At 36.4% G+C, this 13,221-nt stretch overlaps 1 protein-coding gene across 9 annotated transcripts in view; it reads left to right on the top strand.

The window, feature by feature from the left end:
- The window catches only part of LOC128868391 (mucin-2), a 36,724-nt gene extending 33,844 nt beyond the window's left edge, over positions 1–2,880 (top strand). For all 9 annotated transcript variants that reach the window (XM_054110427.1, XM_054110426.1, XM_054110423.1 and 6 more), the window contains one exon: positions 50–2,880. In XM_054110427.1, coding sequence (XP_053966402.1) covers positions 50–123 — 74 coding nt within the window. In that variant the 3' untranslated portion in view covers positions 124–2,880. The remainder of the gene's footprint in view (positions 1–49) is intronic.
- The last annotated feature ends 10,341 nt before the right edge of the window (positions 2,881–13,221 follow it).

Below are 13,221 nucleotides of genomic sequence, written 5' to 3'. Positions count from 1 at the left end.
AATAAAATTTACGAATTATTATATTTAATGCAATGTAATTTATATTTAGCTGCAGTGCTGGCAAGTCAGCAAGCTGCTGCCGTAGCTGTGATAAACCCATTCCCTCCTGGACCAACCAAATGAGAATCGCAGAATGAGAAGAATCTCTATAACATGAAAACATAATGAATTTATCTTGGAGGGAAAAGGGACCACAAGAAATTGTACCCTATCGCAAGTGAATTCATAGAATTTATCTTATTCCATTTATATTTAATGAGATAAGATCAAGTTCAATCAAAATTACCTAAACATTAAATTCTGCGAGAAACGCAGAAGGCTTACAATTGTACACACACACAGATAGAGAAAGTCAGAAGAGTAAAGTGAATTACACTTGTACTTTAAGCATTTAATGGAAGCCCGAATTAAAAACTTCGACGTGCGTTTAATATGTATTGTAGAGTATGCAATTACTTACCAACTTCCTTTAGCTTAAAGGAATGTTTATTGCAGTATAAGAGGTGCACTAGATAACAGACAAGTAGAGATACTGGTTGAAAATAGGAACAGGAAGTAAATTAGTTAACTAATTTAAACAGTTTTTTGAATGAACAAATTAGATTACCAATTTAAATTGTAGAATGCTGCACTTAACTAATTAATAATATCGTAAAATCTATTATATTTAGAAGAGTTATATATAAAACAATACAGACTTATTATTGAAAAATAGTGTAAATGTGCGATAAATCACTTTAACCAAGAAATTGACAATTAGTGTTTAATATCAGAAAATCAAATATATGTATGTGCATACATATACATACATATGTATTCATAAAAAGTAGTTTTCTAAAGCAATGCACGCGAACAATACCATTTGTAATTAAATTATTTCACAATTATCGACATAAATTTTAGATTAAGCTAACGGATATGGTCAGTTTTTTTAGGAATTAAAGCAATGAATTCAAGCGGGGATCCGCATTCGTTGGAATACAACCCAAAGTGGCAAATGATTAAAATTACAAAATTTTTACCAATCGATAACAAATAATATCTAGTTCTAATAAAAGATAAACTGGAACATCTGATGCCACACATCCACCTTTTTATTTATGTGCCGTTTTGATCTCATGAGCTTCATGCAGAGCTATCACTGCTAGCATTCGATCTAGTACTTATCCGATTCGTAGAGCTGATCACTATAATTAACTATAGAGCAACAATTCATGCAAACTATAAATGGAAACTTCAGTTGATTAAGTGTTCATTTTTAACATTCCGCCCAACAAACTCCGTAACAGCAAACAACTTCATTTCTAGACTTCTGCAAAGCCCAATTAAATGTGTGGTCGTATGTCAAGCAGCTTAAATTGACGTAAGATAAAATTGAACATGTTTTCTTAATAGCGTTCTAAGGAATTTACTTTTTTTTATTTATACCGTTATTCCTTATTTAAATTTATAGAAAAATGTATGTTAAGATTGTTTACTGGAACAAGCTAGCATAAAAATTAACGAGCTACTACGTCATACGACCGCAGCATAGAAGAGACGGCACAAATGGAGTTGTTGGTGAAGCAGCGTAAAATAGCACATAATTGTTTGAGGAATGCTATTGAAGTGGTAGTGCTTTCCCGATTATAAGTTCGGGTCGTGTCCGTAGCGTAGGACCGATTATCGATAATCGGGGCTGTGTGTCGCTGGGAATAATAATTTGCACGTGCTGCAGTATATTTGCATATTGCACATGTGAATGTGCTGCGTGAAAGGTGCGCATGAATGCATAAAATCAGCCAATTGATTCGTCAAATTTTTCTAACTGAGTCAATGGGCAGTTGTTAAGGGTAGATTGGTTTAAAGCAAGATTACTGAATTCTTACGCGATTTTGGCCGATTTTACTGATTGAGTTACACATTTTTTCAACACTCAGCAAGCAAATGGCACATTTGCACTTTTGTTATCGATCGAAACGTCTTCAATTGTGCGTCCCTGAAAACACCGAAATATCTGACTAAAAGTACTCAGATGTATATTAATATTGATAAATATGGTAGTAAACCTTTACTCGTTTTAGAGCTTACACATAAATTGATAGTGTTAGTTTAGAAATATGTATATCAGATCCACCTTATATTTTTTGTTCTTGTTTTTTATTTGCATAATGTTAATACAAAAACGCTGTACATTTTAAATACTAACTAGAGAAGCTACACAACGGAGCAAAAGCGTAGGTACTATTTAAGATTATAAAGCGCATAATATAAATCAATGTTTTCCATATGAGCGTGTCATTGTTTTGGTTGCATAACACCGACCTTTCATGTGCTTTCATTTATCACATACAACTCGTTTTTAATTCAAAGAACCCTTATTTTAATTTTCAGTCTCCATCAACCTATAATACCAATGCTTATAAATGTACAATATTGATTAACTCTAAGAACACATTCTACTGTTCGGAAACCTAACTCGATTTGTGTAGTGAATAAATGTTAAGATCACAAAATATATTCTACGGAAATTATGCGCATATAAGTGTATGTCTAAATATTAATAATAATAAGTTATTGTCAAAGAGTTCAAGCACATTTATGGACCTAGGTTTTAAACATATAAATACCCTAAGATTCATTATACACGTTAATCAAAGTAAAGGACAGAAGAAAAAGGCTTCAAACACTAAGTAATATAAGATTATAATTTTCAAACAAAAACAGAACAAAAACAAAAATTAAAGTTATTTATTTAAGCAAAGAATCCACAATTCTGCGAAAGTTCATTGATAAGTAAATGAATAATGGTAGAAAATAAGTAACACTATATATTAAAGCAAAACAAAAAAATATATATATATTTAAAAAGGAAATAAAATTTTTTTATTATAGCCAAAATGTGAGTTGTTTATATTCTTTAGTTGTGCGAAATTGTGATTGCGGCTTACATAGGATCGTCTAACGCTACACATCAGGAATGCAATTGCAAGACTTAACAAACACGTAACCGATAACTTAATTATTAATTTTTTTTATTTTTTTTTTATTTATTTCATAAAGGCAAACATAAATTAATACAAATTTTATTGCGAAAGTCGGTTGCTTACTAGCCTTTATAGATGACATATTTCTGATGAACAATTATGCTTTCAAACGCCATCTCGCCTGAGAAAAATTAAAGTTGAACGCAAGAGACATTTTTAAGCAGGTGCAGACCGCCAGTATTCTCAATTTGTAGAAAATACCATCTCCTTAACACATTACCCACCGTGTGCACATTTTTGTGCCTTTTGTTGAACTTAACGAAACTCCCGTGTGCATACATTTGAGTGTACCGATAACCGTTAATTTTAATTTCGAATCAAATAAAACTAGATTCCTTTGTTTCAGCTAAAATTTTACAGGATTGGATTTTTTAGTTATTTAGCGGTTAGCACTTATTTCAGTACGTGTTTTCGCTTTGAGTATATTAAATCATAAATAAATCAATATATTTTGGTACTAAACAATCAAATGCAATTTTAGACAGGTCAATTCTCAAATTTCATGTTTGTTGTTGGCAATCCAGCTTCGGGCGTTACAAATTATGATTCCAAAGCAAAAATATTCGTTTTCCTTTTGCAAACCAGAAATTGTGTTATAAAACTGCTTTAGTAGCAGCATTCAAAGAGTTTCATACCAAAATATCACGTTTTTAGTGGTTTAGTAAGTTTGAAAATTTTTTTATGAAATATAAAAAAAAATTCGGAGATTTCAACCTACCTAACCCGTTCAGTTACGGCGGTTATAATAGAAGGCATAAAAATGGCGATACCCACAAAAGAACTGCATATATTTTTAACAAACGCGTATCGGGGAAAAACCCCCTTCTGGCGTCCAAGAATCATTCACGCAAAGCCCTATGAAACAAACGGGCAGGCCCTGAAATACGACCAAACAAGTTGTGGATAGACTTAAAACTGCTGCAAACTCAAATCTATCACTTCAGCTCCGAAAATTCGAGTCCGATTGGAGGTTGAAGGACATGAACCCCTTACATCACAAACTACGGAAGGTTGTATGAAGAAGTCAAGCATGGACGGGTGCAAGGTCACCTTAGCAAACTCAATATGAAAAAAAGAATAGAGTCTTAGCAAGATCATGTTTTGGAGCCACAAGATTTGTGGAACAAAATACTTTGAACGGATGAATATATGCTCCGGTTGAAATATTCCTTTGGGAGGGACTACGTGTAGAGAAAAAAAAAACACTTTTAAGGTTGCTGAATTTGGTATCATAGTTTGTGAATGCATTCGACCAAGTGGACCAGAGTAGTAATGCCAATATTTACTTAGAAGTCCTTAAAAAGGTTGCAATACCTGGAGGAAGAATGCTGATTGGTAGCAATTTTGTGCTATAACAGGATAGTGCTCCGACCAACACCGCAAAAAAGTAAGGAAATATTTAGGGAACAAAATGTAGACATTTCGAAATGACCACCGGAAAGGTCAGACCTATCCCCTATTGAAAACATTTGGACAATATTAAAACTGCGCATTGGAGATTAAGGGCGAAAAATAAGCAAAGTTTACAATAAAAGTAATTTTAAACTTTAAAATATCAGGTTCTGTGCAAAATAACTTCTGAAATGTAGCAGCCGATTAGATCTGTACTTGTGATTTTCCAGTAAAAATTGTTCAATAAAAAACCAGTAAAGAACAGGGACCAAAAATAACACTTATTCCGAATTTACAAATTGAAAGCGTTGCACGAACTCTTTGTTGGGTATTTGGTGGTTGTTGTAGCAGCATAAACATTCCCCATACTTACATATTACCGTCACGGTCCTTGGCCGGATATAAATCCGGGTCGTTTCGGTAACGTAGAACCGACTGTCGTGGAAACGTTGGGTATTTGGCCGCTATTTGTGGTGTGAATTTTGGTGTTTTTCCACAAAATGGGTTTTAATGATAAAATGTTTCATGGGAGAAATATAGCCGTTGAAAAATACTTAAGAACGGTGCGATGGCAACCACATATGGGCAGCCTTTATCGACTACGGTGCCGTAGCGGTACTTTTTTGCGCTTGAATATACAGACGCAGGGAAGAAGCCTTTGGTAACAGCATCTCAACGCCAACGACGAATAGAATTTGCTCGATATCACGCACACATCTTGGCGTTGTATTTTATTCAGCGATGAAACGAAAATAAATTGAGTTGGTCCAGTTAGTTGGAAGCACGTGCGTGGCCAAAATGTGTACCATTCGACCCCAAGTTCGTCTGACCAATCATTAAGCACGGAGCAGGCTCAATAATAGAGTGGGGCTGTTTTTCCTGGAACGGTGTCGGGCCAATTCATCGTATTGAAGGTAATATGAATGCGGTCAAGTACGTTCAGATACTTCAAAATGTAATGCTTCTTATATGGAAGAAAATTTAACGGTGATTTGAAAATTTCAACAAGACAATGATCCAAAGCACACTTCTCGTGCTGCAAAAAAGTTTTTCGAAGACTGTTCTGAATTGGGCTTTTTCGAGTGCCGACTTAAATGCAATAGAACGACTTTTGACGTTGGAACGACTTGTACTCAGTACGCAGAATATGACAAGTTTGGATCAGTTATTTGAAAAGGTCAAGGCAGCATGGGAATCCATTCCTGATGATGTAGATTATTAATAATGCCAATGTAAAGGCGCTGTGCAGCAGTAATAAAGCAAAACGGACGTACACGTTCCCACGACAGTCGGCTCTACGTAACCGGAACGACCCGGATTTATATCCGAGCAAGGACTGTCACTTCAGAAGCATTCGTCAAATATGCACGGGGAATGTTTATGATGCTGCAACAACAACCTAACGGATTTTCAACAAAATATTAATTTATACTCTTCCCTTTCGCCTGCGTTTTTTATGATTTGACAATTATTTTGCTGAAGTAAAAAATGTATGTGTTTCTTAGATAAAAATACATAGATTGAAAACATTTAAATTTATAAAATAAACCCAATATGCAAAGCATTTAAGTTATTTTATTGAAGAAGTCTCAAAGTATTTTTAAAGGCAGTTTGGTTTGCCATTACCTCCGAGGAGTGACCGCTATTATAAAAAACGTTAGTGTTTCGTGCCCGGAGTTTCGAACCCGGGAACTACCAAATGGCTGATACGCACTGATTGGCTTCCAAATCGAAGAACTATACTACATACAATTTTCGGAAGGTTCTTGACGTACTGAATACGAATATGAACAACCCCAGCAAGTCACGTTTTTGAGATATGATACTCGTCCTTAACAGAATCTCAAAGAAAAACTCTTACCTTTTTAAACCCATACTTTATGTTTTCATGCTTGAAAAATCTTTAGCTGTCTCTGAGGTATCTTCTGTTGAATTTACAGTGCTTACCACTTCACTGTCACTTGAAACGAACTTAATACTGTAGTCTGGTGCTTAGCTAAACATTTGTGTCGGCCTGGGTAGTAAATAGAACGATCCCGACCCTTAAGGCGAATATCGTTCAAGTCACTCGTCAAATATAGTTAGAAACTGTCGAAAAGATCTTGGTAAATTTGATAACTGAATGCATAAATATTGAGAATGCTTGTTTATTCTCGTATATATTACTCGTACTCGGAGAACCTTCTACCATTTTGTACTTTGGTAACAAAAATGCAAAACACATATGCATCAGTCACCGGTCCAGCAAAAATAAATATGTAGAAGAAATTTAAATTTTTGACTTTTAGAAGTTATTTTTCAAAAGCGTGTTTATGGGACTGCACTATAGTGCCCTTCGCTGAGAGTAATTTTTTTGCCTAAATAGCATTGGTTGCGAACCAGAAACTCATCGCAGTTACTAGCTGAGGATCGCTCTTTGTTTAGGTGTTGTTGTTCTCATCGATTTAAATATTGAATCACGGCAAATTAAAAAAAATAATAATAATAAATAGTGCTAGCTCGTATATACGTACACATATAAGAAAGTAAGTACATATGTATGTATATGCATAGGTATATATGTAAATTTTGAGAACTGAATCCCCTGAAAAGGCTTATCTGCGATCATCATGAAATTTGTTGCTCTATAGAATTCGACGAGTTGAAAAATAGCACACCGGCACGACCAGTTCGACAAGCTCAGCGCTCAAAATGATGTGGGTATAACTGGATTCTAGTAGACTTACAATTCCTAAAGCTTTTTTTAAACTTTCTAAATTTAAAAGATATATATATGTATGTATATGTTTTTACTTTTACGCCAAGCTTGAGCAGTCATCCCAAGAGAGCGGCATGCGCGTCACTTATATTATGTATTTTACAAACACATTCTCATGTGCACAAATATTTGCATATATGTATGATCACAGCACCGAACTTATTGGTAAAAGCGCTATCCCACATTGGCCCAAGTCGAGATGCCAATGCTAACCAGGCAATAAGTGTTGTTGGGAATTTCCAATTTTTCTCTTTCAGGTTTTCGTTATTGCCTCCGTTCGCAGCGTTTCGTTTTAACTCAACATGTACATACATACATCTCTATGTATGTATGCATATAAACAAACTCGCGAATCGTAGCAACGTAGCAATTTCCAATTCGTGGTTCAGTCAGGTTTAGCTCGACTGCTATGGCTTTAAACCTTAAATGATAATTTCATATTTTGATCTAATTCTATGTATACATACTGTATGTATAAAACATATGCATACTTTACGTCTATTGCCATTAAAAAGCTCCTCTTAAAAATCCAACCATTTGTCGAACAGCGCCAAGACGCCTACCTCCGCACCTACATACCTGCATGCATATCTGCTGAAGTTGTCTTAAGTGCATTAAAGGAAAATATCAAACAAACAAATTGCTGAAGAAGGTATTGAGAGGAGGCGCCCGGTTTGATTGTGCGTAGCCTAGTGTTTAATCTTATGTATGCATTGTATATATGTACGTCATCCATATACATATATATATTTATACATACATACATTTGTATTCATGAGTGACAATTATTTCCTAGACCCTTCCCTACCGAAAAAGTGGGTACTAAATCAGACGAATTTAATGAGAAAATCAGTTATGCTTAAGGATTTGAGCACTTGAGATTATACATATATTCTATATTCTGTACTCCACTCTACACTACATGCCCTACGTGTAGCTATGGGATTCTGTAATGCATACATTTCATATCTAAGTAATCGTGTTACATACATAACCGTAGCTTCAAAGCATACATCAAGGCGTATCAACCAAACTTACGTGCATCCCATTTGGGTACATAAATTTATCTACGTAAGTATACATATAACAATTGTATGTATTCATAATGCGGATCTTACCTTCAACTTATGTATTCAACCCCCAACGAGTTTCCAATCATCCACCCTTTCCTTCATCGTCGGTCATGAAGCAGAAACATACAATACATATTTAATATTTGGATATTCATGCATACAAACATACAAATGTATATGTGCTCGCCACCCTCATATCCAAAAGGTGCGTGATGTGATCTAAGCAGTAGAAAAGTTCGAGGTTTTAACAGACCCCTCATGCTCTAACCGAATAGTTCATCGTCATCATCATCAGTTATTTTTTGTTGGCAATATGTATTAATGCCACTGCAGGCGCTATTCGCTTTTCGCCCCTAATAGCCAAGGGTATTTTTCGAGCATGCTTGTATTCATTGGGGTTTATTCGTTTGCAGCTGTCATTGTCAAGCAAAACGTGTACAGGCAACATAACGCATGCGTTGGGTTACAAGTCTACAGCAAGGCGCTTTAGTGAGGGGATCTCGCCACAAACTCAAAACTCGATTGCGTTCCCCTTCCAATCGTTTTCCATTACTGTGCTATAACGTTCAATTTTAAAGCTAACACAGTCGGTGGTGGCTTTTGTTGAAATATGCATTCGGGCGAAACGACTGACGTTGTTCACAATACGAAAACACATACACTCGAAAATTTTCAACCCCCTCACTAAGCAGATCCGAATGCCTGCTCCCATTATTGCTTCTGCTCTGTGTTTGGCTATTGCATAAGGTAAACCAGACCGCTTCTCATTTGCCCTTTATTATCGTTTAATTTTTCCCTTTTTTTGTGGAAAATCAATAATAGGGGCGGATCACGGTCTTGGTTATTGCATATAAAAAAATTAGCAAATGTTGTCCTGGTTAGCTCCCTTAGAATAACTGTACCAAAATATTTGTGAAAATGTGATCTTAGTATTGCTTTAGCCGCATATACGAGTATGCATGTATGATAACTTATGTTCCCTTATGTAGATACATACATACATATGTGTATATGAACACTTGAACTGCTTTAGTAACTTTGCCTAAGTTTAGAAACTACCTATGCCATTTTTTTCAGTGGCTGCTATTGTTTTTGCATCTATACAGAGTTAGATCGGTGAGCTAATCAAATGTTGTCAATGGATGGTGTTCTGCGAGCCCTTTTCTTATGTATGACATGCATAAAATGCTAAAAACCTTTCTGTCGGGGTAAATAACTCATCTTGTGCACCACCAGGTCTACTTACTTATATGCATATATAATATGTATGTACATACATATATATAAATGATATAACAAACGCTGATGACTTCAACGTATCTGCAATTTTATTACATTAAGGGGCTTTCTCTCCACTTGATCTGCATACGTATGTTCATGTGTTGTTAATTTCATTTGACGTGTATACACGAGAACGTAGGTTCGAATCTCGGTGAAACACCAAAATGAAGAAAAAGTTTTTTCTAATAGCGGTCGCCCCTCGGCAGGCAATGGCAAATCTCCGAGTGTATTTCTGCCGTTCGGAGTCGGCTTGAAAGTGTAGGTCTCTTCGTTTGTGGAACAACATCAAGACGCACGCCACAAACAGGAGGAGGAGCTCGGCCAAACACCCAAAAAGGGTGTACGTGCCAATTATGTATGTATGGATGTATGCACGCACATGCATATGTATGTACAATATGTTTATAATGTTTCATTTGTATTTGCCTTAACATAATGTGAAATAAGGAGGGCTAAATGCAGATCTCGATTGCAGGGTTACTATTGTACATGTATGTACTAAATCAGCGGGTGTTTGATCCATTCGTCAGTTTTCATTCTAATACGAGGGGTGCCTTTTATATTTCGGGATTTGGCAACCCTGGTGTTCCAATCTGGCAACTGACAGCTGTATCGCAAAGTTTGGCGTGTTTTGGCTTTTACGTACTCAGAACGTTTTGAAATACCAGCGCTATTTGTGTTGTTTACAGTAACTTAAAAGATTCGCCTCGGTCCAAAAATGGAATTAAATCGTGAACATTTTCGTGCGATTATTTTTTACAACTTTCGACGTGGATTAACTCAGCAACATTGCATGGATGAACTTAATTCATTTTTTGGCGATGAAGCTACATCAAGGACCAGTGTTTATCGATGGTATGGTGAATTCAATCGTGGTCGTAGTTCACTCCAAGACGAATTTCGTGAAGGTCGTCCAAAATCAGTTGTTGTTCCGAAAACCATTGATGCTGTGCGCGAACTGATATTGCAAGATCGTCATGTGACCTATCGTGAGATTGAGACAATCTTAGGCATTAGTGGTACCAGCATACATACAATATTGCATAAACATTTGACTGTCAAAAAAATTTGTTCGCGTTGGATCCCACACAATTTGTCAATCGCTCAAAAAAGGCTCGTCTCGATTGGTCGAAGGAAATGCTCAAAAAATACGATCGCGGGGCTTCGAAACACGTCTATGACATCGTGACAGGTGATTAATCATGGATTTACGCGTATGAGCCCGAAAGTAAACAGCAGTCGACTGTATGGGTGTTGCAAGATGAGCCAAATCCAACAAAAGTTGTTCGCGCACGAAGCAGTTCCAAGCAAATGGTCGCCTGTTTTTTCGGAAAAACTGGACATGTCGCAACCGTACCACTAGAACAACGCAGAACAGTAAATTCTGAGTGATACACAACCATTTGCTTGCCAGTTGTCTTCCAAGAAATTAGGAAAACCAATCGCCAAAGACGGATCACGCTTCACCAGGACAATGCAAGCTCTCACACATCGGCTCAAACAACTGCATTTTTGAGCACTCAAAACATCGAATTAATGGGTCATCTGCCGTATAGTCCTGACTTGGCACCGAATGACTTCTTTTTATTCCCGTACGTAAAAAACAAACTGAGAGGTCAACGTTTTTCGACACCTGAAGAAGCGGTTGCGGCATTCAGAATGCATGTTTTGGAGGTACCTCATTCAGAGTGGCAAAAGTGCTTCGCCAATTGGTTCAAACGCATGCAAAAGTGTATAGATCTTCATGGAGAATATTTTGAAAAACAATAAAGTGATTTTCGATGATTAAAATTTGTTTTTGTTCTCTAATCCCGACATATAAAAGGCACCCCTCGTACACATATATTTTATTCGACTACAGTTCAATTATTACTTCTCATGTTATTATCGTAACCAGTCATCTTAAATGAGTGATAAATTGAATTTGTTGACGCACTTACATATATCAGTCATATGGACACATTTACATATCGCACCCTAAATACAAAAGGGTCACAACTCAAAATTTTCCACACTCGAGCTTGACTTGATTACAGTAGCACAGAAAACAAACTATGTGACATATCACGCTGAAATTTGCCATCCTACCAAAAAACAAAAAATTTATTTTTGCCATATGTCATCCGCGGACCGTTTTATTGATAACGTCTCTTTCATATTTGAGCAGAAGGAACATTTTGAGTTGTGACCCTTTTGTATTTAGGGTGCGATATGTTTTTTCCTGTAGACTCTTTCTAGAGGCTGAGCCACTTCCCAGGCGAGTCAGGAGACATCTCTTTGACTATACTGACGAGATCCAGGATCAAACACGACTACAACTACTGGGTCAGACAGTTTACAGACAGACATTAAACGACATTCATCCGAAGTCTCTTATCATCTTCCTAAACTCCCGAATGCCGTCACCGCAGTCCAATCACTACCCATCGCAGACGAAGAGCTTCAACTCGTGTAAACACAAATATCACGCCAACCGAAAGCTGTCTCCTTCGCTGCTTGGGACATTGCAACCGTTTAATATCATTCGGTGTTTAATGTTTCGGTTCGGTGTTTCGAAACCGAGCAGTACCGAATAGTAATCACGCACCAACTAATTATTGTTGTTATTATAGCAGCATAAGCATCGCCCAAGACTGTTGGGAAACTGGCTACTGGAGTGGCAGTCCTTGGCCGAATATAAATCCGTGTTGTACAGGTAACGCTGAACGGATGTATGTAGAAGCCGACAATTGTCAAAAATTTTAATAAATGCATTTCGTAAACATTTTCTTAATTAAACATACATATGTATGTATGTATATATAATACAAAAAACAGTTTGATTCACCAGTGGTGAAGCGCAAGCATAAGACTGTCTTTCAAAAAGTCAGGATGTGTTAGTTGTGCATACAAGCATATTCACTTGTCTAATCGACTTCCCACATACATAAGACCAATACGAATGTACATGCATACATACACATTCATATATTAAAGGCGTCTTTTTACTGAAGTTTTTAAACTATCGAAAATTCAAATAAAATTGAGGAAAACCTAAAGCAGCCGACGTTATTCACATGTGCATAATATACACGCATACATACATATAATTCATATACTTGAATATGAGTCGATCGAAAAGGGTAAATTTATCCTGCATTCTCGAGTGCTTTCAGAAAAAGCTATGACAACCTATACATACATACATATGTACATATGTAAAGTACGCGTATATGTATGTTTTTTCACCTTAATGCGGGTGCGAGATTTCTATTAAAATCTAAATGAGGTTTCGTACCGTTTAGATGACGATCAATATTTTTGATATGTATGTAAGTATGTAGATATATGTATGCTTACATGTACATACATTTATATACATCCATAGTTAAGGGGATAGTATGCACACACACTCGTATATAAGCAACATGATGTAAATAAGAAAAGAGAATAGGTTCGGTTGGAGTTCACTGCCGAGAGAATCTTAACAAAAGGCGAAATATGTGACGTTAGTGGGAAGGCGAGAATTGCGGTGGTTTGAAAATACATACATTCAACTGATGAAACGATGTTGTTGTTGCTGGTATATATCAACTTCGTGCTTTGATGCTTTCATGCTTTCATGCTTTCATGTAAAGCTGTTGGCTCTTGAAATGAGAGGTTTGATGTTTGGACGGTTCGATGGTTCGACAATATTACGCTCAGCAATGGG

The sequence above is a fragment of the Anastrepha ludens genome, chromosome 6 (assembly GCF_028408465.1).
Source record: "Anastrepha ludens isolate Willacy chromosome 6, idAnaLude1.1, whole genome shotgun sequence".
NCBI classification, from domain to species: Eukaryota; Metazoa; Arthropoda; class Insecta; order Diptera; family Tephritidae; genus Anastrepha; species Anastrepha ludens.
Note: the sequence above shows the minus strand (reverse complement) of the source record. Positions and strands in the feature narration are given on the sequence as shown.